Source organism: Malaclemys terrapin, chromosome 4 (assembly GCF_027887155.1).
Source record: "Malaclemys terrapin pileata isolate rMalTer1 chromosome 4, rMalTer1.hap1, whole genome shotgun sequence".
Taxonomy (NCBI): domain Eukaryota; kingdom Metazoa; phylum Chordata; order Testudines; family Emydidae; genus Malaclemys; species Malaclemys terrapin.
In genome coordinates this window covers 16873546-16897984 of record NC_071508.1, presented here as the reverse complement: position 1 = coordinate 16897984, position 24439 = coordinate 16873546, and the positions used below count along the sequence as shown (strand labels likewise).

Below are 24439 nucleotides of genomic sequence, written 5' to 3'. Positions count from 1 at the left end.
TGGTCCTGCTTTGAGCAGGGGGTTGGACTAGATGACCTCCTGAGGTCCCTTCCAACCCTGATATTTTATGATTCTATGATTCATGCTGATATAACCCTGGCAAGCTGTGACTCAAAATAATAAATACATGCAAGAATAAACGGTATTATGTGGACCCCTAAATGATGTGGATGAATGGCCCAATGGGCCTGACCTTAAAACCCTCTAAGGAAGGAGATTCCACCATCTCCCTAGGTAACCCATTCCAGTGCTTCACCACCCTCTTAGTGAAAAAGTGTTTCCTAATATCCAACCTAAACCTCCCCCACTGCAACTTGAGACCATTGCTCCTTGTTCTGTCATCTGGTACCACTGAGAACAGTCTAGATCCATCCTCTTTGGAACCCCCCTTCAGGTAGTTGAAAGCAGCTATCAAATCCCCCCTCATTCTTCTCTTCTGCAGACTAAACAATCCCAGTTCCCTCAGCCTCTCCTCATAAGTCATGTGCTCCAGACCCCTAATCATTTTTGTTGCCCTCTGCTGGACTCTTTCCAATTTTTCCACATCCTTCTTGTAGTGTGGGGCCCAAAACTGGACACAGTACTCTAGATGAGTACTCACCAATGCCGAATAGAGGGGAATGATCACGTCCCTCGACCTGCTGGCAATGCTCCTACTTATACAGCCCAAAATGCTGTTAGCCTTCTTGGCAACAAGGGCACACTGTTGACTCATAGCATGGTTAGGTTCCACTTCCTGTCTATCAGCCAGCTCCCTCTTGGGGCCGCCATGCTCTGTTGATTAGGACCCCTTTCTTGGGAACACTTAGCTCTTTCCATTTCTAGCTCTCCGAGCACCCTAGGAAGGAGTGGCAGTATCATTAGCCCTGTTGTGCAGATGGAGAAAGTAAGGTGCAGAGAGGCAAAGGGGCTGGCGGTAAGTCACTGGGAGAGATGAGAATAGAGACAAGATCATAGAATCATAGAATATCAGGGTTGGAAGGGACCTCAGGAGGTCATCTAGTCCAGTGCCCTCCCACTACAGCCCACTGGCCCCCTTCTTTCTGCACTGCTTCCTCCTGAAGGATTGATCTGAGCTATGGGCTGGGTCCCCCAGGGGGGCTGTAACAGTCTGTGGGCTGGGTCCCCATGGGGGGCTGTCTGGTCTATATGAGTGTTTGGTTCCCCAATGGGACTGTTACAGTCTATCAATAACATGCCCTTCAGAACTGTCTCCTGCACTGGGGACCGGGTTCACGTGGGGGGCTGTCCGGTCTATGGGTTGGGACCCCCGGGGTGGCTGTCACTGTCTATGGACAGGGTCCCCTCCAGGGTAATGGTGGCGGAAGGCTAAGTTGCTTTGTGCAAACGCTGTCTGCCTCCATTTCCTTTACAGATAAAAAGCACTACAAGTCCCTTCTTTCCCCTCGGTTCTTTTTATTAAATCCCAAGAGGATTTAGGGTAAATAATAACAATCGGGGAGGCAGTAAAGCCTGGAGGATTTTTCCCTGCTATGTGTGAGCCGGCACCAAGAGCCCAGCAATTGCTTGGCTGCTTTTGGCAGGGCGCAGAGAGAAAACTGAAGGGCCCCAATTCAGGAGAGCATCCTCATAACCCTTGATTATGTGCGTGGCTCCCACTGAACGCAATGCATGTGCTGTAAGTTAAACATGTGCTTAGTTTAAGTGCTTTCTTGACTGCAGGCCATGGTGAGAGATGAGGTCTTTCTAAAAACACCCAAAACATCTATTTGGTAATTAGCTTTGTTTAAAAACACAGTTCTCAACTGCCTCCGCAGCAGAAGGAAATGTTATTAAACGCGAGTCCGTCGGTAGGCAGGACGTGTGTGCGGATTAAATCCTGAGGAGCTTGGCTGCCAGATAAAGACGTTATTGTTGTCATTTTTCCCTCCTTCCCACCCTCCCTCCTTCCCTCGCTCCCACCCACCCTCTGCGAGAGAATCTTGGAGGAACAGAACCAGGGAAAACACACACACACACACACACAGAGCTTAGAGGGAGGCTCACTCGTGTCAGAGCTGAACTGCAGTGAGGAAGAGGAGGAGGAGGGGCGGAGAGAAACGTTCCTGGGAATTAATAACAGAGAGGCAGGAGGAGGGGCAGGTGCACACAGGTAAGCTTTGGATAGGTGTTCTACTGGAGAATGTTGTCACCTGGACTGATTATTACAACTGAGTCAGCCACCTCCTTTATCAGTGGGCTAATATTACCATTCACTTTCCAACTTCTGTGAAACTTAAAAGAAAAAAAAACTTTTCTTTTCTTTTCTAGTTCAGCTGTTAGATCTTTCTTTCTTTCTTTCTTTCTTTCTTTCTTTTTTTCTCCAAAAGTAAAACTTGTTGGGGGGAGGGAGAGGAGGCAAGAAGATATCTTTAGGTCTGCAAAGTGAAAAGACAAACCCATGTGTGAGATAGTTGCAAATGCTGTAGACTGTTTCCATGGAAGTATAACTCGGGAACCCCTTCCTCCCTCCTTCCCCCCGACCACTACCTTTCACACACCCACTCTTTCTCGCTCTCGCTGACACACACACACATGTGCATGTCTAGTTTCTCAGCTATAAATGCAAAAACCAAGGTGCCTATTTAAATGAAAGCTGCACACCTTAATACAATCGCAGAACAGGAGTTGCGCTGCGTCAAAAAAGAAGTGTAGAAGGGATATAGGGAGGAGTGGAGGCTGAGAGCAGGCAAGATTTCCTCTGCTACAAAGTCTTGACTTTTACTGGGTGGCAGTTAACCAAAACTTTTGTAGTTTTATTCTCAGCAGACATCGGCATTTGTTAATTCCTCTTCCTCTGTGTTAAACACAAATTTGCTGTTTCAGATCAAATCTCAGAAAAGCTTGGTAGGAGTTTCCGGGGGTGGGGGGGAGATACACTCCACAAGTCGCTGCAATCTCAAGTTGGGGGTGGAGGGGGTGTGGGTGTTAACCCGCCTTTCCAAATGGATAGATGGAAAAAGAGCACACACTGTTTTGTTTTTCTGGGAAGGAGTGAATCAATTTCTTTTCTGAGAGGGGTGTGGGGGGCTGCACTGCGTCCCAGTTTCCTTCAGTCAGCTGGGGTTTTCAACTTGAATTTCAGAAGCTAGATCCCTGGCTCCAACACGCAGAGGGCAGAACCCAGGCTGCGTTCATATTTGGATCATTCCAAGGGAAAGGAACGCAGGATCCCCTACCCAGATTGTCCCAATGGTATAGAATCGAGACAGTTCTACTCCAGGACAGCCGGAGAGGTTTAACCCATTCCTCAATGCATAGATTTGATACTGCGCCTGGACAATATGGAGACATGAGGACCAAGGTTCATAGTCCCTGTTCTGGCAGAGGTGATGAGAGAATGAAGTGTAAAGATAGTAACCCTAACTGAATCCCTAGGAAAGAGATTCTGTCTATAGCCATGAGCAGAGACTTGTGTTGTACAGAAACCTCCTCCCTGTGTGGGCTGAGAACTGTGTGGCATGGGGAAAGGGGGTGTGTGTGTTTGTGTGGTGCGGAGGGGGGAAGATTCAGCCTTGTTGTGACTCAGGGTAGGGATGGTAGCCCGAGAGAGAGAAGCAGTTTTCTTCGTCCTGGTCTCCATCTAAAAATGAGATTAGCCACGTTGCTCGGGGTTGTGAACAATTTTGCACCTTGTCGTTAGCTCGACCTATCCCCCACTGTAGCAGTGAATTTGCTACATCGATGGAAAAAAACTTTCTGTGGCTGTAGGAAGTGGCTACATTACAGCAGTGTTGTAGCTGTGCCGCTGTATCCCTTGTAGGGTAGATGTGTCCTAAGGAACCTGAGGTCCCAGCCCACCCTTATCAGATGTTTGGCTTCTGCTCCCTGCTCTGCAGCGCACGGCAAACTACGCAAGATGGCTCTAGAGGCATTGTTTTCATCTCCTCTGTCAATCACAGACACTCCATATCCCAACCAGCCTGGGATCGTAGTGTCCTAGCCACGCAACTGCACTAAAGCTGCTTTCCCAGCCCTGACACGTGAGTGTACGGTTCATGCAGTGTGTTGTCCATACTGTCCTTCCCACTGGAGCAGTTGTGTCAGGAGAGAGATCTAAGTGCAACGGGAAGGCTTGGAACAGAGGTGGGGAGAGGGGAATCTGGAGGAGCAGATAAGGCAGGTATCAGATGGCAAATTCTCATTCCTTAGAGAGAGAAAGCAGAGGATCTGAATTACAGACAGTGCGGAACAAAGAGAGGCTCAGGAGTTGCACTGTATTCGCTTTGGAAACACCGATCCCATGATCTCCTCACGTCTGCTCTGCCAGTTCCACTCTGTGTGCAGCACAGATGATCCATCCATTTAGTCTGCTGGACAGGGAGGTTCTGGTGTGGGACCAGGGGCCAGTGCCGTAACAAGGGCAAGGCGAGTGAGGCACTTGCCTCGGGCGCGCAAAGCTGAGGGGCACAGAAAAAGATGATGTCAGTGCGTTTGTCTGCAGACAGGGATCCCCGCACCACTCACAGGCAGGGCTCCTCTGGGACCTGCCCGCCTCCGGCCTCCCGGCCCGTCAGCACCACTATGGCGGGGCCGGCTGAGGGAGGCAGCCGGGTGGCTCTGCTCTGGATAAAGGGGCCATGGTGCCAGCCCCAGGTCCCCCCGCCCCACCCTGCCTTGCCCGACTGGAAGCAGCATCAGACACGGAGCGGGCCTGGGGGTTAACCCCTGCAGGCCCGGGCAGGGAGAGGGGTGCTGCTCGGGAGGTGGGTGCAGCAGGGCGTGGGGCAATAGGGACAGGGGCAGGATGGGATGGGGGCAGCAGGGGACGGGGTGTAGCAGGCCATGGGGCAGCAGGGGATTGAGCAATAGAGACAGAGAGGCAGGATGGTACTGGGCGCAGCAAGGGCCAGGATGTAGCAGGTCATGGGGCAGGATGGCATGGGGCAATAGAGACAGAGGAGCAGGATGGGATGGGGGTGCAGCAGGGGATGGGGCAATAGAAACAGAGTGCCTTTGTTTCTCATTCCTTATTTCTTATGGAGATCACAGATTGGGAATCTGCAATCTCTATAATATATTCATTTTGTGTAATGTTTAGACGAATTTAATACATTTATTTAGGTATTTTTAAGTTTTATTCCAGTCTATTGAACAAGTCCCTATGAAATTATATGGAGGGGGGAGGGAGCAATTTTATGTTCTTGCCTCGGGCGCAAAAATAGCTAGTTACGGCTCTGCCAGGGGCAACCGAGGGACGGAGTGAAAGGAAAGGGTGTGGGGTGAGCCTGAGCCACCGGGAGCACAGATGCCAAAGGGGGCTTCCTTAGCAATCAGCATGTGCTCCGTAGCAGTGGTGGCAGAAGGATAGGAAGATACTGGGGTTGCTGAAGACGGCAGGCTGGGGGATATGGCACCCACTGTAAACTCTGCACCTAAATGGGGAAAAGATGAGGGAGAAATTTCTGTGGCATCTAAGTGGGGATCTGTGCCCCTGAACACCCATTTGCACGCACAGAAATACGTGGTCTGTGCTTGCTGTTTACACAGCCGCTTTTCAAATCTGGGGGGCTACGGTTTGTTTGCAGAAGGAGACACAGGCAGAGAGGGATGGATCGAAGAGCAACACTGGTGCTGCTGAAGAGCACAAGCACGGATTTTCTGTTACAATAACCCAGGAATTATCCAGCCAACTGATCCAAGCTAGTTTCCACCCAGGACACACCCCATCCATATGCATGAGTATAAAACCTTCCCTGCAGAAAAAGGCTGCTGCGGCTGAGTCCCTGGGGTTGGATTAGCCAGTGGTATGATGACTCCAGCCCAGCACAGATACTCTGTTGTTTACATTCTCACTCCAAAACCTATGAGGAGAATTGGTCCTTAGCATCGGGTCTCTGTTTTTAAAGGTACTTTGAGGACATCCGAGTCAGAGCGCTTGCCACACTCTCCTTTGTCCCATCACTGCTTTAAAGGCATGTCGGGTGCATGTTTAATATAAACTCGATTCTGCCATTTCAGCTCTCCAGCCCAGCTGAATAAAGGAAACCCCTGTTTTGTGTATATTAGGGTTATCAAACCAGCTGACTGGGAGCCCTGTTTGGTCAACCCAACGGATGACTCTGATTAGCTGCCATAACTGATAGACAAAAGGGATGGCCAATGAGAGAGCTTGCTGTTCTTATTTTAGGTCTCCCTCTCTGTTTTAAAGGGACAAGCACATGCTCTGTCCTAGTCTGTTCGTCCCAAATGCTAAATAGTTGTAGGTTGGGGAGGGGGGTGGTCATCAGGCGCACAAGAAGGGGTAGGAAGTTGGGATCTCAACAAAGCAGCAACGAATGGAGGGAGAGGCAGTAAAGAGAAACTTTATGACTGAAACGAACAGAAAATGATCCCTGGCACCACTTATTGTAACAAGCTGGTTGTGCACATCCCTGCCCCCTACTGGACAGAATCAGAACTGCTCCTTTGTGTATCATAGACCCTATTCTGCACGGAGCAATGCTTCATCTCAGGTAACTGGGGACTGTGTTTCGGGCCATCTTTCCCCACTGTTGCACTGAAGGTCTAAATGGCCATGGAATGCAGCTCAATGGCAACTTCAACTACTTTATTCAGTGAATTTAACTCCTTTCCCATAGGCAGTTCGCAAGTTTCTTGAATATACTTGTTATTCAGCCAATGCACTGTTGAATTTTTTTGATAGGGATTGATGATAAATATTCAGAAAGCGAGGTGTTTTGCCTACTTGTGATTGGTCGGAAAGGTCACCTGCTATTGTTACTGCTCCCTGACTGGAGGCACTTGCATGCCAGTAGTTGGGAGTGCAAATCTAGTATTTGGTTTTTGTGAAAACTGGTGCATGTGACTTGAAATTCCTTCCTTGCTAACATTTAAGCCAGTAAATGCAATCACATGAATGTGGATGGAAAGCCAACACACAAGCATGGCCAAAGACAATTCAGTTAAACATCCAAACTTATTAGAGGCAACTATAAAGTTCGAAGTGGCCTCAGATTTGTTGAAACATCTCAAATTTCTGTCACATGCCTTCCTTTTGGAAGGTATTTTTAAGACCTGGCTGGAATATTCATTCCACATAACATTTATTGTGCATGTAGCTCCTTCTTGTGCCTGCAAATTGTTTGCAAATTGACCCAGTTTTCTATGAAGGTGTTTAATTTTTCGGAATAGTTCATGTGAACAAATTTCATCTTGTGGGTTGTTTAACTGTTAAGCTCTTCATGGTGTGGGATTGGTCACCTGAGACACCAGGTAGCAGCTCAGATAGCAGGGTGTTGGTCATCCGAAATACATACAGTAGATAGATGCACACTAAACAGTGGAGTGGATTACAGTAGGTTGATAGTATTTGTTTCTGCTTGCTGACATTTTTATTCAGCTGTGACGCAGAGCAAATAATGAAGATGCTGCTTTCTGTGCTGAATTTCTGGGCCAATATTTGTATTGAAATATGGATTCCTAAAAAAATTCAGAAATAAACCACCACTCCCTCATGCCCAGCAACTGGCATGACACTGTGATAGGAGCAGAGCAAACATACTGGGTTTGTTCACAAAAATATTTGGAAACTTCGTTCCGTGTTATTCAACCAGTTCTGGTATGTTCACTTGAGTGACAGCCCTGTCCCCCGCCTCATGCCTCCCTCTCTCTCTGCTGGGTTCTGCCCCTGGGATCATTAACTCTTGAATAACATCACAATCAATTATCATGGAGTGATGTCAACAGTTAAGCATGACAATTGGAGAGAGGCCTGAACCAAAATCCCAGCTCTGAAGAGACACAAGGAGGAAGTACGCATCCCAGCTTTGCAACTGGCTCCTCCCTCCATAACGGGCTAAACCAAAATCCCAAATCCAACCCTCCTCCCCACCCCACTCCACCCACCTACAGCCTTTGTGGTTTTTTAAATCCAGATCGGAATTTTGGAGTGGAGTCCTGGGAAACAGCTTCAGACAAGGGCGATGGGGTTGAAAAAACGAGCGTGTGTACTGTGCGGGTTAGGGGAAACCAGAGGTAGCCGGATGTAGGCAATATCCCTGTGATGAATTTGTCAGTTCTCTGAGGCATTCAATGTTTCCCCCTCTCCCCCACCCTTACCCAGACTATGGTGAACCTAATATCCAGCAGCTTCTCGAAATCCCCAAGCTGCCAGAACGTTGATTGAAAGCAGCAGGGCCGCAAGGGTTCTGCGGTTAAAGAGAGACAGATGGAAGCAAAGAGAAACAATCAGGAAAAAGAGGGGGTGGGGAAAGCCCAGAATCTCTTTGTGGAGAGAGTCAATTATTTAGAAGCCCAGGAATGCGTCCAGTCAGCTGGGCAGAGGTATTTCAAAGGGAGCCAAGTTGTCCATGGTCCAATGTGCCAGGAGCCCTTGGTGGAGGTTGCCAGCATGGAGGATGTTCCCCGCAGCTCTTGCTGCGTCTTCGCTAAGTCAGAAGGCTCAGCCTGGGCCAGGATGCAGTCCCAATCCTGCCAGTCGCGGGAGCTGTCTCTGGTGGTGTCAGGCGGAGGTGAAGAAGCTAACAGGCTGCCTGGGAAGCAATTTCCTTGCCGGAGAAAAGGGGCTGAAGGGCTTGTTTACCAGTGGGATTTTCCATTTCTCGACAAGCGCTGACAAACCTTTCCACTTCGCAGCCACGTGAGCCCTCGCTGCTGGCTTGTTAGCCTAATGCTGTTGACATTTCCCCGCTGCAGCCCGAAGGGGAACGTGACGGGCCTGTCTCGGGGCCTGTCTCAGCCCCTGTCTGCGCGGTTGGCATATAGCCAGCACCATCCCGCACTGGGCTCGTTGTGAAAGGCAAATGAAGTCTGTGTGCCAGGGCCGGCTCTAGCTTTTTTGCTGCCCCAAGCAGCAAAAAAAAGCGCCGCCCCCCAAGCCCCCCAGCCGAGCGCCGCCAGAACCCCCCCCAGAGCGCCGCCCCCCCGCCGGAACCTCCCTCCAGCGCCGCGCCCGCGCCGCCCCGCCCGACAAGCGCCGCATGCCGGAGCCTGCCCCCCGTGCCGAGCGCCGCCAGAACCCCCCCCCAGCCCCGTGCTGCCCCCCCCCGCCGAGCGCCGCGCCGCCGGAGCCCGCCCCCCGCCAAGAACCGCCGGAACGCCCCCCCGCACCGCCAGAGCCCGCTCCCCACCGAGAGCTGCCGGAACGCCCCCCCCGCACCGCGCCGCCAGAGCCCGCCCCCGCCCCCCGCCGAGAGCCGTCGGAACACCCCCCCCTCCCCGGGAATGCTGCGCCGCGCTCCCCCCCGCCGCCCCTTACCAGGTGCCGCCCCAAGCATGTGCTTGGGTGCCTGGTGCCTGGAGCCGGCCCTGCTGTGTGCATACATCCCCCAGCGCCCAGACTCCGAGCTTTGTCTTTGCAAGGCTCCCCTGAAGTCCTGCCGAGGGCTGCGTGGCAGCGGCGCTGGGGCTGGGGTTAACAAGTGAGGTGGGATCCCGGCGCGGGTGGGGAGCGCCGCACATTTGAACGCACGAAATAAAGCGCTGAGCAGGATGGGGAGCACACATCTTGCTTTATTCATTCTTTACACAAGGGGTTCTGCCTTCAGCCCTCTCTAAAGCCCTCCTCTTCTTCCTCTGGTCACACGCCAGACCATTGGCAGTAGCTTAGCCAAGTTGCTGCCTCATCTGACTTACAGTGGGCTGCGAGGGGGCAGGTAAGCAGGAGTGGCACAGTGGATCTCCTTTCCATTCTCCCTCTGGTCGCTACTCCACCCAGCTGCACATCCTCCAGCTGTCTGGGGCTCAGGAAGGCTCTGCCGCTTGGTTTCATGCACATGATCTTCCCTAGGTGCTGCTACCTCCTTCCTTTGCCATTGGCAGCCTGGGAGAGAATTTGATCAGTTTGTCCCGGCTCCTCTCTTTCTATCCCAGCCTGGGATTCTCCCTCTGAAGCGGATGATACTTTTTGCTCATTGCTACTAAGCTAGATGGACCCCTGGACTGATCCAGGATGGAAATTCCTACGTTGTCTCTGTCTACATTGTCAATTACGTCTCTGTGCAAAACCATTATTCATAGGTTGATACTTGTCAGCCATAATCACTGGGCCTCTTCAGCCCTTCTATACATCACCTTAACGATACCACCCTGGGCTAATGCTCGTTGTAAAAAGATGAGACATGGTGGAGAAAGACAATGTGGTCTGATGGACTGACTGCAAGAGTGGGGAGTAGCGACTCCTGGGGCCTCTTCTTGGCTCTGCCAGTGATCCGCTGTGTGACCTTTGGCCAAGTCACTTGACCTTGCTATGTTTCAGTGGCTTCATCTGTAAAATGGGATATACTGATATGTGCCCACCTGCTTAGAGGTGGGGAGCAGGTCTGTGAGAATTGTACAGGTGGGATTTTCAAAGGGCATTGACCTAATTCATCTCCTGTTGAAGTCAGTGGAGCAGAGCTGAGCCAACGCTGAGCGCTTTTGAAAACCGCACGCTTAATGTTTGTAAAGAGCTATGCAAATGAAAAATGTTATATAAGTGCTAAGTATAATGTTATTACTGACACTGTTCCTTACCTACCTAGATGCTTACATGGCCCCATCATATAATATCAGAGGAGTTCCCAAACATTAGTGAATTCAGGCTCCCAGCCTCTTTGTAAAATATGATGGCTTATAACCCCCATTGTATAAACGGGGATACACAGAGATCAAGGGACTTGCCCATGGTCACACAAGGAGTCTGTGTCAGAGGTGGAAACTGAACTCCTAATCATAATACCTGGTCCTTCTACAGCCCTTTTCATCAGTAGAAGTCAGTGTCATCATCCCTATTCTACCAATTAGGAAACTGAGGCACAGAGCATGGAAGTGACTTGCCTAAGAGTCACCAAGTAAACCAGTGGCAGAGCCAGGAATAGAACCCAGGTCTCCTGAGTCCCAGTCTAGTGCTCCAGCCACTTCTAAAAGCTTGCTTTTAAAAACACGTTGGACAAGCACCTGTCAGGGATGGTCTAGAGATTTGCTTGGTCCTGCCACAGCACAGGGGACTGGACTTGATGATTTCTCAAGATCCCTTCCAGCCCTATGTATCTATGATCTTGTGAAATCACACTGCTGTCTCTCAGAGCTCCTCCATTCTAGTCCAGTATGTAAACACGAGATCATCCGTCCTTACCATCCCACCAGCAGCTGCTGGTCTGCTGCTATCATCATTTAGTCTATTTACGACTGATTCATTGACTTCTGGCACAGCCACAAAGCTAAACACGACGCATCGCGCTGCTATTTCCGTGGAGCGCGTTCTGAAGATGCAGTCCGTCTCTTTGGTGACACTTATAATGTTCCATCATGGTTCATTGACGGAAGTGTAGCCTCATAAATGAATTATCACATGACCATGTGTCTTTATGATTCATGTAATCTACGGTGCAGGATTCGGTGCTGTCACTTGGTGGCACTGCAGTTAAAATATCTTTAAAAACTGAAGTGAAAGTATTGTTCAAAGCTGTTATGGATTTTTCGTGGTAGGAGGGCCAGGGAAGCCAAGAAAATATTCCTCATCCTTGCTATCTGTCATTCACATCCTAGCCACTGGGTATACTTTTCCCTTCCTCTCTATGCTTCTGTGCGCTACGTTATCCTTTGCCAAATAGATTACACTGTGCTGCTTGCTGCTTCGAGACCTCTACCTAGCTTCCTCCTCTCTAGATATTTAATCCATGAAATGACTGCAAACCCATCTCAACACACCAGTTCATAGTGAACCCCGTGCACTAGAAGTTGGTTTATGATGGGCCTCGTGGCATAGAACGTCATTTGTCAGAGGTAGATCTAATGATCAAAGCCACAGATGATCCTGCTAGGAACGATGAGCCTCATGCTTCAGGGAACAAACCAAGCATTAAACCGCCTGGGTTTGCGGATAAACTTTCTAGACTGTTCACAGTGGTGGCAGATGACAGAACAAGGAGTAGTGATCTCAAGTTGCAGTGGGGGAGGTTTAGGTTGGATATTAGGAAAAACTTTTTCACTAGGAAGAGTGGTGAAGCACTGGAATGGGTTACCTAGGGAGGTGGTGGAATCTCCTTCCTTAGAGGTTTTTAAGGTCAGGCTTGACAAAGCCCTGGCTGGAATGATTTAGTTGGGGATTGGTCCTGCTTTGAGCAGGGGGTTGGACTAGATGACCTCCTGAGGTCCCTTCCAACCCTGATATTCTATGATTCTATGATTTCATACTTCATTATATAAGGGCTCCTTCCTCCCCCTCAGACACATGTATTGGAGGCTGTGTGTGTGCGTATTAACACACAACAGGGGTGTGTGTGTGTGTGTGTATGGTGGAGGGAGTGGGGTGAGGAGGAGGTGAAAAGAAAGGATGAACTAATGCAGAGATGCACACACAATATATATATATATAAAACATAAAACGAGATGGTCTTGAACAGATTTCCCTGGGCAGTACAGCTAATCTCTCTCTCTCTAGTCTGTTCCGGTGAGATGCCCCTGGATTACCCAGTCCCGTATTACAGACCCAAAAGGTTCGGCGAAGACAAGCGTGTGAATTTGGGGGGTGTTTACCCAAGCTGGTCCCAAGCAGCGAGCCCCCAGCAGTTCACACGTCACCATCCATCACCCCGCCTGGCCTAAATCGCTGCACACTGTCATGAACTCTCACGAGGACAATGCCTCTGAAAGGCAACCCGCCGAGTGGCTTTTCATTGCTTTGTACAGGAGCAGGTTTTCAGGCTATAGCCCCCCCCTGCAAGATGCCCAGGGCCTGCAGCTCCCTCCTAGATCTATGGACGAGCAGGCTGTTACTCCCTGGATCAGGCCCCTCATGCTTGTGCGCAGAACCTGTGGAGCAACGAGTGATGGGAATCACGCTTTGTGCAGTTGGCTCTGTATCTCATTAATCTGTTCCGCTCACTAGGGGCCCATTTCACACAATGGCTTTTTGCTGTGATGTATTTCCCTGGGGTTTACTCCTGGAAGCAGTAATGTGACAGGAGACACTGAAAGGGGAAGGCACAGTGAACATCGGGGGGAGGGGAGGAAATGTGGCTTCAGAGCACTATTCTCATCCATGCCAATGGGTCACAAATTCGGTTTCGTTTTGGAACAGATGCTCCAGGAGAACGGGACCCAGTCCCACATCACTCAAACACAATGCACAGAGATGGACCCGAACGCCGGAGACGTTTGCATTCGGCTCCAATATGATTTTACACGGCAGAGCACCCGGAGATTAAGAAAAGGTGCTGCTAGGTTCTGTGCTGAGCTCTTGTTCTAGCAGAGATGTGTTACGGGAGCGTTGGCTGGACTGGCAGGTCTGAAGGTGACCCACAAAATATATGGAGCCAGAATCTCAGCTGGTGATTCAAAGTAGCACCTGCGCTGACTGCAGTGCAGATATACCATTCCCACCTGCCATTTTATATTCCAGGAGCAATTTTCACCTCTGTCTGTTTGCAGATTATTCAACCTAAACCTCCCCCATTGCAACTTGAGACCATTACTCCTTGTTCTGTCATCAGTGCTGCCCCACTAATTGGCTAACCAGCACAATAGCGGACCCTGCGTAAGGAGGAAGGGAGGATGGTCTTGTTGCTGAGGCACTGGTCTGGGACTCAGGAGATCTAGATTCAATTCCCAGGTCTCTCACAAACTTTTCATTTCCCTGCCGTTGCAGGGCAGTGGGCACTGGTGAGCCTTGGTCCTACCGGTTCTTGGCCTGCAGCACATAATGGTCTAGTCTCCTGGGGGCTCCTTGGGTCTCATTTTGGTTGTTGGGTTGGTGTGCAGCTGGTGTTGGTGCCTGGGATATATAGAGGTGGTCAGATTAGACTATCTGGTGATTCCTTCTGGTCTTAAAGTCTGTGACCCTATGACTTCCTGTGTGACCTTGGGCAAGCCCCTTGATCAGTCATTGCCACGGCTCCCCGTCTGGAAATGAGGGATAATTACTCTTCCCTGCCTGGCGGGGCATGGTGAGGGTAAACTGGTCAGTGTTCGTGAGGAGTTGATACAGCTGCGATGGGGGATACATAGTGCCTAGACAAGCCTCTTTTTAACAAACCCTGTTGTGCTCCCTGCAGGTGAATTGCTGGACCATGAAGGCAGCATTCAGATTGCTTCTCCTCCTCATCCTTGTGTTGATCTCTGAAGTGAACGGGCAGAGGCAGAAGCCTGCGCGGAAGCCCGCGCGGAAGCCCGCCCGCCCAACTCCCGAGCCAGTCGAGCCAACAGAGCTGCCTCCGCCCCTGCCGCCGGGCCCCCCCTCCGTCTTCCCGGATTGCCCCAGAGAATGCTTTTGTCCTCCAGACTTCCCCTCGGCCCTCTACTGTGACAGCCGCAACCTGAGGAAAGTGCCCCTCATCCCTCCCAGGATCCACTACCTCTATCTCCAGAACAACTTCATTGACAGCCTCCCGGAGGAGTCCTTCAAGAATGCCACGGAGCTGAGGTGGGTCAACCTGGACAACAACCGCATCAAGAAGTTGGACCGGCGGGTGATGGAGCAGATGGACAGCCTCGTCTTTCTGTACCTGGAGAAGAACCAGCTGAAGGAGGTGCCATCCTTCCTGCCAGTCAACCTGGAGCAGCTGCGTCTGAGCAGGAATCAGATCTCCAAGATCCCCTCTGGGGTTTTCAACAAGCTGGAGCACCTGGTCCTCCTGGACCTGCACCACAACAAGCTGAGTGATGGAGTCTTCAACAAAAACACCTTCAGGGGGCTCAAGAACCTCATGCAACTCAACCTAGCCCACAACATCCTGCGGAAGTTGCCCCCTGGGCTGCCCAGTGCTGTCCACCAGCTCTTCCTAGACAGGAACAACATTGAGGACATCCCCGATGACTACTTCAAAGAATTCCCCAATTTGGCCTTCCTCAGGCTCAACTACAATCAGATTTCTGACAAAGGGCTGCCCAAGAACTCCTTCAACCTCAGCAACCTGCTGGTGCTGCAACTGGCGCATAATAAGCTCACCACCATGCCCTTCATCAACCCCAAACTGGAGCACCTCTACCTAAACGACAATTCCATTGAAAGTGAGTTGGGGGTAGCAGGTCGGCAGGCCTACGTGGCCGTGGCTGGGCCTGGAGGGAGCAGACGTCCCCCAGGGACAGAATTCTTTGCATCGGGAGATTGTTTCTTTCAGTGTGAAACCCACCCACAGGGTTCCACTCCCTTCAAAACACGACTTGATGTTTAGAATGGGTTGGTGGCCCTTTTACATGGGTGCGTGGGGCCAGGTGGTGGAAGGGCCTGTGCTTAGGAAAAGGATGGTCCAAAGTACTACTCGCATTTCCTGCTCTGCCACGATTTTTCCCATATGATCCTGGACAAATCACTTAGTCTTGTCATCTGTAAAATGGGGATCAGACTTCCCTACCTCCCAGGGATAAATGCATTAAAGACTGTGAGGTGCTCAGATACTACAGTGATGTGGGGGGCTCACATATGCACCTAAGATAGATGGGAACAATACAGCTTAACTTTCTGAGTGTTGAAGCTAGCAGGGCTACGGGATGCAGAGGGGGACAAAGGGAGAACAGGGCTATGCTGGTGAGCACCTCTGCAAATCCATCAGAGACAGCTTCACACGGATTTAGGCGAAGAACAGCGATTTCATGGGACAGGTGCCAGGCCATGAAATGCATAAACACAGCAAATGTAGGAATAACAAAGGCCTGTTCCCAGCAGACCCAGATGTTTGTGCTATCGGAGCTCTCACCACCTGCTGCCCTGGTTGAAAACATCTGCAGGGATGCAAGAATGCAGAGCTCCTTCCAGAAATTCTCTGCATGCAAAGGAGGGACACACACAGAAACCAGCCCAACTCCTAATATTTCGGGCTGCAGAGTGGGCTGATGGAGTTTTGGTAGCAGAGCAGCATAGGGGATTATACACCTGTAAATCAGTAGTCCCAAAACTGTAGTTAAAATCTAAATACCTTTATGGCTGGCAGTTTATGACAGCTATGCCTATAGACTGTCACATTAGTGAAAGGACCAGGGGAACCCATTGATAATAGCAATGAAGGATGTAACCTCAAAGTCCTTACTTAGGAATATCTCCCCCTTAACTTCAATGAGAGTTTTGTCTGAGTAAGGACTTCTAGATTGGACCCTTATATGCCAAAATGGTCCACCACTGAAGAACAGCCATCTCTGAGTGGAACATGGCAACTGTAGTGGTCAAGGGAAGCGGCAGTAGAGTACTGGTATCCAGCTTATGAATACACTGGGGTTTGATCCTGGGGTTTGATCCAAAAAACGAAGGGAGGAGCAAGCAGTTTCAAGGTGGAGAACCCTAGTGGAACTAAGTTGTCGTCACTGAACGTCAGCAGTGCCGGGAGAAAAGGACAAGGAGACAGAAGGGCCCAATCTAGGCCTTGCTTAAGTAGCTGGACTGGCCCACAGGGGACTAAAGAACCATCAGCAACCGACAGGAGCCCCAAAAAGCCAAATAAGGGCCAATTTGGGCCAAGTTTTAACTAGGGGGGAATTCGGGGTCAAGTTGCTGACTGATCTGTGATGTAGTTAGTCAGCACAGCTATGGTATACTAGTTAAGGCGGTATATGCTGCAGGTTAGAGAGAGACCCATGTTCCATTCCCCTGTGCTGCCAATTGTCGGCATTTTATCCTGAGCCTTGGGACATTTGGTGGCTTTTCTAAGTCTTCAGCTCCGGGAGTCATGTATTCAGTGAGAATCTCTGCTTTTATTTTCTTTAAAAGCAAGTTTCTAGCCCTCGTGGTGGCAGAGAAAAGCCTGAAACGTGCTCCCCTAAAGGGCTTGCAAACAGAAGGCGAACAGAAAGAACCCAGCCATTTTTTTTGATGTCTTGGTTTTTAAGCCAGTCTTCTGACTTTGGGGGGCCTGGATCATCATTTTTGAAAGCCTGAGGTTGGCAATACCGTTTTCCCATTGTAAAGTATTTCTTTTCTCCCTTTCATAAAGTGCCACGGTATTTCTCACCTTTCCCTTGTTAAGCACAGATTACTCTGGGAGTTTCCTGACAGAACTCATTCACCTCTGTCTCCAAGGCCACCCCACCATAGCACCCTTCTCTCTGCCCCACATCACTGATAGAGACACTAGAGAAGACGTTAGGAAGTACAGATGCAATCTGAGAGCACCCCAGACACCCTGCAATCGCAGCAGAGCCCTGGGATCACGGCACACACAACATACGAAAAATAGACATGAAAATAAGCCCCAGAATAACTACTCACGGCTAATGCTCTCTCTAGCTCCAGGGTTTTCCTGCCTCTTGTGATGGCTTCATAATGGCAGCAATGATTAGCAATACTTTGGGCTATTTTTATAGCTACCTACAGGGATGGGAGGAATTATAGCTTGCTGTTTCCTGGAAAATCACCCAATCAGGAATATTCTTAGGCCGATGTGAGTGAGTCCCCAGCTGCGATAGCCAATTAGAAGACATGAGGGGTGGTGACTACACCTTCTCGGTGGCCTGCTGGAGTGCTCACTTGTTGCAAGGATTTCTCATTGTTTGCTGGAGTTAATGACAGAGTGGAATCTCCAATGCCTGGCTGACGTTTTGAAGGCTGGCTTTGGAGCTCCACTGGGGCTGTGTGTGCTCAGATGATTTGGTGACGCCAACGGCTGATATAAGATTCCTCTGGTGGAATCATAAAAGCCATGGGGGCTGAAGGGCAGAAGGACTGGAGTTTGCAGCTGGATAGCCAGGAGAGGTGAGAGGATCTTTAGTAAATCCAAGCACGCTGGACTGATGAAACCTGCTATGTCTGTAGTGGGAGGAGGTGCCACATGAGGGAAGCCATGTCATGCAGGAGCTAACAGATTGGGTGAGCCTGTTGGTTGGCTTGACACATGGAGCTTGGCGAGGTGATCCACCATCTGGGACACTGAATTCAACAACAGTGGTCCAGGGATCCCTATGTTTTGGTAGACAAAAGGAGACTTGGGATGCCCACATGGCTAGAATTAGGGTGACGTGCAGCTCAGTGCTTGCAGATCCCCGCTGACAGAAGGACAGGCAACTCTGCTCTCTTGCTCTCCTTTGATAGAGAGGTATGTTTTCAGACAGGTTGAGGTCCTGCCTCCTAGTCCAGGGGCACAATTCCCACACATGGAATGAATCCCGGGTGCAAATGTGAGTCACTGTACCTCTGCCACCCAATTTCCCCCGGGAGTCAGCTAGTGAGAACAAGGACTTAGAGTTGCACCCAAAATCCATTGATGGGTGCAATACTCTAGGTGCAAAAATGCACCCACAAAGAAGGAGAAAGTGTGCCCCCATTTGCACCTAAACCGATATGTATTTCCACCGTAGCATCAGCACCTATTTACTGCAGTGATGTGCTCTATCAATAAGATAGATGCATAGTTAGCTCGTCCCAAGAGAACGGACATACCCAAGGAGATACAGGGGTAAAGAGAGGAGCAGCGGAACCCTCCTCTTCCTTTGGTGCAGTGAGAGCGCCCTCTTCTGTTTCAATCTACTTTAACTACGGGATGGGGTGGTATGCACCAGAGACAACAAAGCAGATCTCTTGCAAGCCCCTTAAGCACTAAGTGTTCACTGAACACCATAGATGGGTAGATGGATGGGTGTGATGTAGAGTAGATAAACTCTCAGCATCTCTTGCCTGGAATCAAATAAGCCCTTCCAACCCATGCCATGCTCTCTCTTCCCCTGCAGAAATCAACGGGACCCAGATTTGCCCCACCGCCCTGGTCACCTTCCAAGACTTCTCCTCAGATCTAGAAAACGTGCCCCGGCTTCGCTACCTGCGCCTGGACGGCAACCAATTGAAACCTCCCATCCCCTTGGACCTCATGATGTGCTTCCGGCTCCTACAGTCAGTCGTGTTTTAACTCTCCCAGCAGTGCCACTCTCCCCGGACTTCGGCTTTGCGCAGACAATTGACTCCAGTCTATGTCAGACACTTGGAAAATATCTTGTTCCCCCATTCAACCCACCCCACTCACCCCTCAACGCTCTGTCTCCTCTTCCTCCCCCCTCTCTTTCCTCCTTCCTCAGCTGCAAGGAGCCCCGCCGCCGTTAGGTGCAGCACAGTACCGCCCTGTGGATGCTGCATGTATCTTATAGGAGTGCACTTCCTGTCGGATACCTGTAGTGCCCACACAATGGCACTATGCCACAATAGGCATCCAAGGCCTTCGTGTAAATGGGGCCCTTTCACGCCTACCCTTTAGGTCAAAGTCAGAGAAGAGGTGCTTGCTCAAATGCCACCTACTTATACCCAGCATGCAACTGCCTTTCCTTCCCAGGTCTGTATCTCTTCCAGTCATAGGAACCATCTCCAGGTGGACCTGATCTTTGTAGGTCTATCAGCATCTCCTCCCAACTCCAGCAGACGGTGGTATGTGAGCTTTGTTTTGGGAGCACCCAGTGATGGAGGGGCTGTCTGGCAGATGGGAGGGGCAGGGGGCCTGGAACTGGACAATGATCCGAGGCAATTATAGCTGCTTTATGAAACAAGGGGATTTCATCCCCAAAGCTGCAATATCTGGCAAAATAACCCAAGTTGTCTTGGGCACCGAGATCCAGTTCAGGTGCTTCTCTTCCAAGGGCACAGAATTCATTCGAGGTGGGCGTTGGGAATCCAGGTCAGGCTCTACTTTTTTCCAAGTCCTCTCCTTGGCCAAAATTGGTGCAGCTCACACTTCACTGTGGACGATCCTAGGGAAACCCAATGGGTTTGCTCAGCCATTGTGTCTTCGGGCCACATTGGCGCTGGACTCACCCACCAACTTCATGCCAATGAAAGCTGATGAAACCTCAGAGGTTCCCCACTGAGCAGAAAATTCTGGGTACAGACACCATATAAGCATGTGGCAGGCATGCAGAGCCCTTGGGTGGGTTGAATGTATTCACATGGAAGAAAATTCATGCAAACAAGCAACTTCCTCAACCACATGGCAGCTTCTTGCGGCACCATGCTGGATTCTATCGCAATTCATGGCAGCCAGGGTTACCAGCAGGTCCCCATCGCCAACTCAGATAGACCCCATAAGGAGTCCCCATAAGGTCCCACATTAAAACCCTATGGATTATAGGAATCCTGGTGGAGTACCCCTTTCATGTACGCACACACCAGTCTGCCCTTGTGTCAGAGCAGTATGGGCATCAACCATCACTGAGAACTTTTAAATCAAGATTGGATGGTTTTCTAAAAGCTCAGCTCTAGGAATTACTTTGGGGCAGTTCTCTGGCCTGTATTACCCAGGAGGTCTGACTAGATGATCACAATGGTTCCCTTCTGGCCTTGGAATCGATGAATCTATGAAAAACCACAAAGAGGGTGGTTTTTGCTCTGGCTGGTGACCTGCAGCCGGGTCCTTCCTAATACATGCGGCTACTTTGATTCCAAAAGATGGTTTCGAGACCAAGAGTAACTCCTCGAGCCCAGAGCTTAGGGTAGTTTGTGAGGCTTGGGTCTGCAATGGGGCTAGATAGAGAGACATCTCAAGGCGAGGGGGAGATGGATTAACTGTGGCTCTACACATTAGGGACAGCTTGTGCTGTCATGGTACTGCAGCACTCCTGCATGATGGGGTCAAGTCCAGGAGCTGGTGCTGAAGGCTGGACATGGCTAGGGCCCTGGATTTTGCATTGGTAGAGCAGAGAGGTCCTCATTCTGGGAAATGGGGACAATAGGGAAAATCTGTCTTGAAAGCACCACCTTTTTGCAAGCAGACAAATGCTTCCTCTGTTCCATTTATGGGGCACCACAGTGACACCCAGTGGCCAGAGAGGGTAACGTTGGCGGGCAGTCCTAGGTTTCCCAAAGATCGACATTGTTCCTGTTTAAAGGTAGCTGGTTATGTTAATCCCATTCATTCCCTTTGGGTGGATCTGACCTGAGCCATTTGTCTTATTTAAAGGTGGCAGGTTAGAGTAATGCCCGGTGCATTGTGGGGATCCCTGCTTCACATTCAGAGACGTCAATCCGGATTTAGTCCGGCAGAAGTGAGAATTGTCGTAAGCTACAGTCCCCCCAGCTGTCCACTTGGGAGTGCATATAAGTACAAGCGATGTCGTTACACCCTGAGATGGGCCTGGAGCTCTTGGGGGACCAGAACGATGGTGAGAAAGCTGCAGCTTCCCCGGGCACTCCCCATCAGAATGAAACACCCTCTGCCCATCCCCCTCGCTCCCCAGAAAACCACTTGCGGGGGGAGCAAGAGGAGAGAAGAGAGATGTGAAGAACAGAAGAAGCTGCCCAGCCCACTGGCACCGCTTGCTTTAGCTTCCTCTTCTCACCACCTCCTGCTGCCCTTCACGCCCTTCCTCCGGAGTCCTCCAGCATCCCATCGAAGGTCTCTATCGCCTTTCTTCAGACCCTTCACTCGCCTTCCCCAGTCACTTATTCCCTCCTGCCCTGCCTGGGTGAGAGCTCTGCTCAAAGTCCCTGCTTCCCCCCCCCCCAAGATTCCTCTGAGGTCTTGAAGCAGCGTGAAAAAGTCTCTCTTAGTTTGTCGATCCTGTTCGCCAACTTCAAGCCTTAAGTCCCAGGGCCAGATCCTTCAGCTGGTTAAATTGGCTCTGACTTCAATGGAGCTGCACCCATGGACGCCAGCTGCGAATAGTGCCCTCTTTATCCCTGGGGACTCCATTGAGCTCTCTTCCCCTCTGTGCAATGGATGCTTTGATCCTCTCCAGCACTATGTGGGGCAGCACCCAGTGTTGCCTGCTGAAGCTCAGAAGGTGTCTAACATGCGTCGGGCACAGTAGCAGTATTGCCACAACCTAGTGCCAACTACTGCATGTGGCCCAATGGGCAGAATGAGGCGTGACTGTGTCCTGGGTGGTTTTGCTGTTCTGCTCTGCACAGGACGTAGGTTTTCAATGATTCCTCCCCCCGAGACTCCATCTGCGTGCTGCTGGGTGACACGCGCTCAGCTCGGATCTTGTGGCCTGGTTCCTCTCTCCCACAGACGAATCCCTTTACACATCTCAGCAACGAAGTGCATTCGCCAGCTCGGTGGCCTGCTCACCTCAGTGACTCAAATCCCTCTGGATCCCTGCGATTTGCTCTGCCTCTGGTATTAGCCTCCTCGGCGTGATCTAAGCATGCGCAGCAAAACAGGTCCAGTCTTTCTCTCCCTTACCCCTGTGCCGCTCGCTTTGAACTCAGCAGGATTCTGTGCGGGGTAATGGAGAGCAAAATTGGGCTTGTGGCTGTAAGCGACGTCCCTAAGGCTTGACTCTCCCCCCGTCCCCACCTGTGAATCCATTTGGGCTCCTCGTCTTGGCAGATCTTTGGATGTGAATCGGCAAAGCTCCATGGTCTTCAGTGGAGCAGAGCTAGCAGGGGTTCCGGCTGATTGGTCTTTCCCCCTTCACACTGGGACTCCTTTTGACTTACAGCTGCATTGCCTCCATCTTAGCAGCTGGAAGGAGCTGGGGTGTCATGAGCCACCAGTGTGTGTGTGTCTCTCTCTCTTTCTGTATTGCACACAGCAACACAGAACACCGTCATATCACTCCCAAGAAGCGTCTCTCTCTCCTCTTCTCTCTCTCCAATACTCTCCCTGCCCCCCACCACATACACCCCTTTCCTTTACCTCCAACCAGGTCTCTAGCTTTGGCATTGCTGGGTAAGACGTGCCCATTACGCTAACCCTCTCACCATTTCCTCTTCCAATCCTGCCCTGCTCTCGGTCTGGTTTCCCTTTGGCTCTCTCTGTAAGCCTATACGGCCCTGTGGAGCTGCACAGATTGAACTCAGTAGCCGACGGTGTATGTGCAACCCCCTCTTCCATCCCAAACCCCTCACTTCGGCCCTCAAAGCCAGTGGACTCCCATTTACATCAATGGGCTTTGACCACGTCCTTAGTGACCAGACAGCCCCATTGTCCCCTGGACACGTCCTCCCAGGAGCTCCTGTTGGAGGTGCATGCTCGGAGTCAATTATTTTAACAGCAATGCAGGCGTGAAACTTGCTCTCCTACCTATGTCCGCGGGGCCAGATTCAGATCTCAGTGACGCAGGGGTAACTCCACAGTCACTCCGTTGATCTCAGTTGAGTTGCTTTGGATTGTGACATGTAGAATGTGATCTCCTGGTCTCTCTCCTAGCCTACCTTGCATTATGTTTCATTCTCGGTCGCTTTACAGAACCAAACACCGCTTGTATCTTTTTCATTTTGAAAAAAAAAACATTGTTTTTTTTTTGAGGAGCTTATTTTTTTTATTCTACTCCCAGTTGTTATATGTACGGTTCTCTCCTCCTTCGCCACTGCATACATAGGGGTCTGGGTTTCGTTTCTTTCTGATTTTCCGTGTTTATGTTCTGGACCAATGGAGGATCGTTTTTTAAAGGAAAAAGAATCTGTTTTAAATCGGTGTTTATAAACAAATAAACCCACTAGCAATTGTCTCCCTTGAATTCAACCAAAATGTGAACCCTCTGTGAGAAGAGGAGGTTTTTAAAGGCACAAATGGGAGTTAGAAGTCCAGCTTCCATTGCAAATCGATAGGAGTGATCCATGAAAATCAGTGGGAACTAGATGCCTTAACTCTCCTTTGTGCCTTTCAAAATCTACCTGCCACGCTCCAGGGATGAGCTCCCAGTAAGCAGTAGAGAGACTGTTAAGATCTACTCATTCCCTCCACAAACACTGTGAAAATTGCAAATTCCAGGCAGGTATTTTTGATGAAACCCTCGTCTCCAAATGTTCCTCAACGGGATTTATTGGGTTTGACTGGTTTCAACGTTAAACCTGGAAACCCTATGTATATATTTATATATCTATATGTGTATATATACCGGTACACTGTACCTATATAGCTATATACATACAGTAGCTCTCAACTGATTTTAGCTCAATGGTATTTTCACTTCTCCTCGCCCGTGGCAGTGAAAATAAAACGATTCAAAAAGAAACCTGGAAGTGCGGTCAGAAAATGCTGCCTAGGGACCTGTTAGCAACTGATGTACTGATTATTTAGTCACTCCAAGGGTTCTCTCGGATGGTGCCCATCGCACTGGTGTCTGGGTACTGCTATGAAGTTCAGGGTCAGATCCTCTGCCCTGCCTTCCTCTGCTTCCTTTGGGCCACGCTGCCAGAGGTGAGAAAGAGAAATCTAACCCTAACCGCCCAACTGGGGATATCCCCAGGGTAAGGAAGGTCCCAGCAGGCATAAGAGCAGACATAGCCTAAGCAACCATCTCTGCAGGGCAGGCAGAGGTGTGGCCAGACCATGATTTGCTCAAGCGATCCTCACCTGGTGGATGGGTACTCAGGGCGCAGCCAACTGATGCAAATTACAGCAGCCACCCCAGGCTGTTCTCAGCTGGGCCAGGGTTGGACAGAGAATCAGTGAGTTGTAAGCAGTGCCCAGCGGAGAGTCTGGGCCTCCGTCTTTAGAAATACCCTCATTGTCTGGCCCATTTGCACATGCAATTACCACAGACAGTCCCAGGGAAGTGCAGGGACCTTCAGCACTGAAGCAAAGACTTCTACCACTTGAACTAAAGGACTAACTCCGCTAGCTGGTAGGAGTTTGTTGCCCTC

At 50.4% G+C, this 24439-nt stretch overlaps 1 protein-coding gene across 1 annotated transcript; it reads left to right on the top strand.

Moving 5' to 3' along the window:
• The first annotated feature begins 1946 nt into the window (after positions 1-1946).
• On the top strand, positions 1947-23301 carry PRELP (proline and arginine rich end leucine rich repeat protein). Its single transcript, XM_054027371.1, has 3 exons — positions 1947-2113; positions 13998-14952; positions 18595-23301. Exons 2-3 carry the CDS (start codon positions 14013-14015, stop codon positions 18768-18770), a joined length of 1116 nt encoding a protein of 371 aa, XP_053883346.1. The 5' UTR covers positions 1947-2113; positions 13998-14012; the 3' UTR covers positions 18771-23301.
• The last annotated feature ends 1138 nt before the right edge of the window (positions 23302-24439 follow it).

Bases quoted from the DNA above. Each gene is read 5' to 3' on its own strand.
- PRELP (XM_054027371.1), top strand. From the start codon at position 14,013: ATGAAGGCAGCATTCAGATTGCTTCTCCTCCTCATCCTTGTGTTGATC. The intron at 14,953-18,594 runs GTGAGTTGGGGG...CTTCCCCTGCAG, and splicing joins AAACGACAATTCCATTGAAA to AAATCAACGGGACCCAGATT.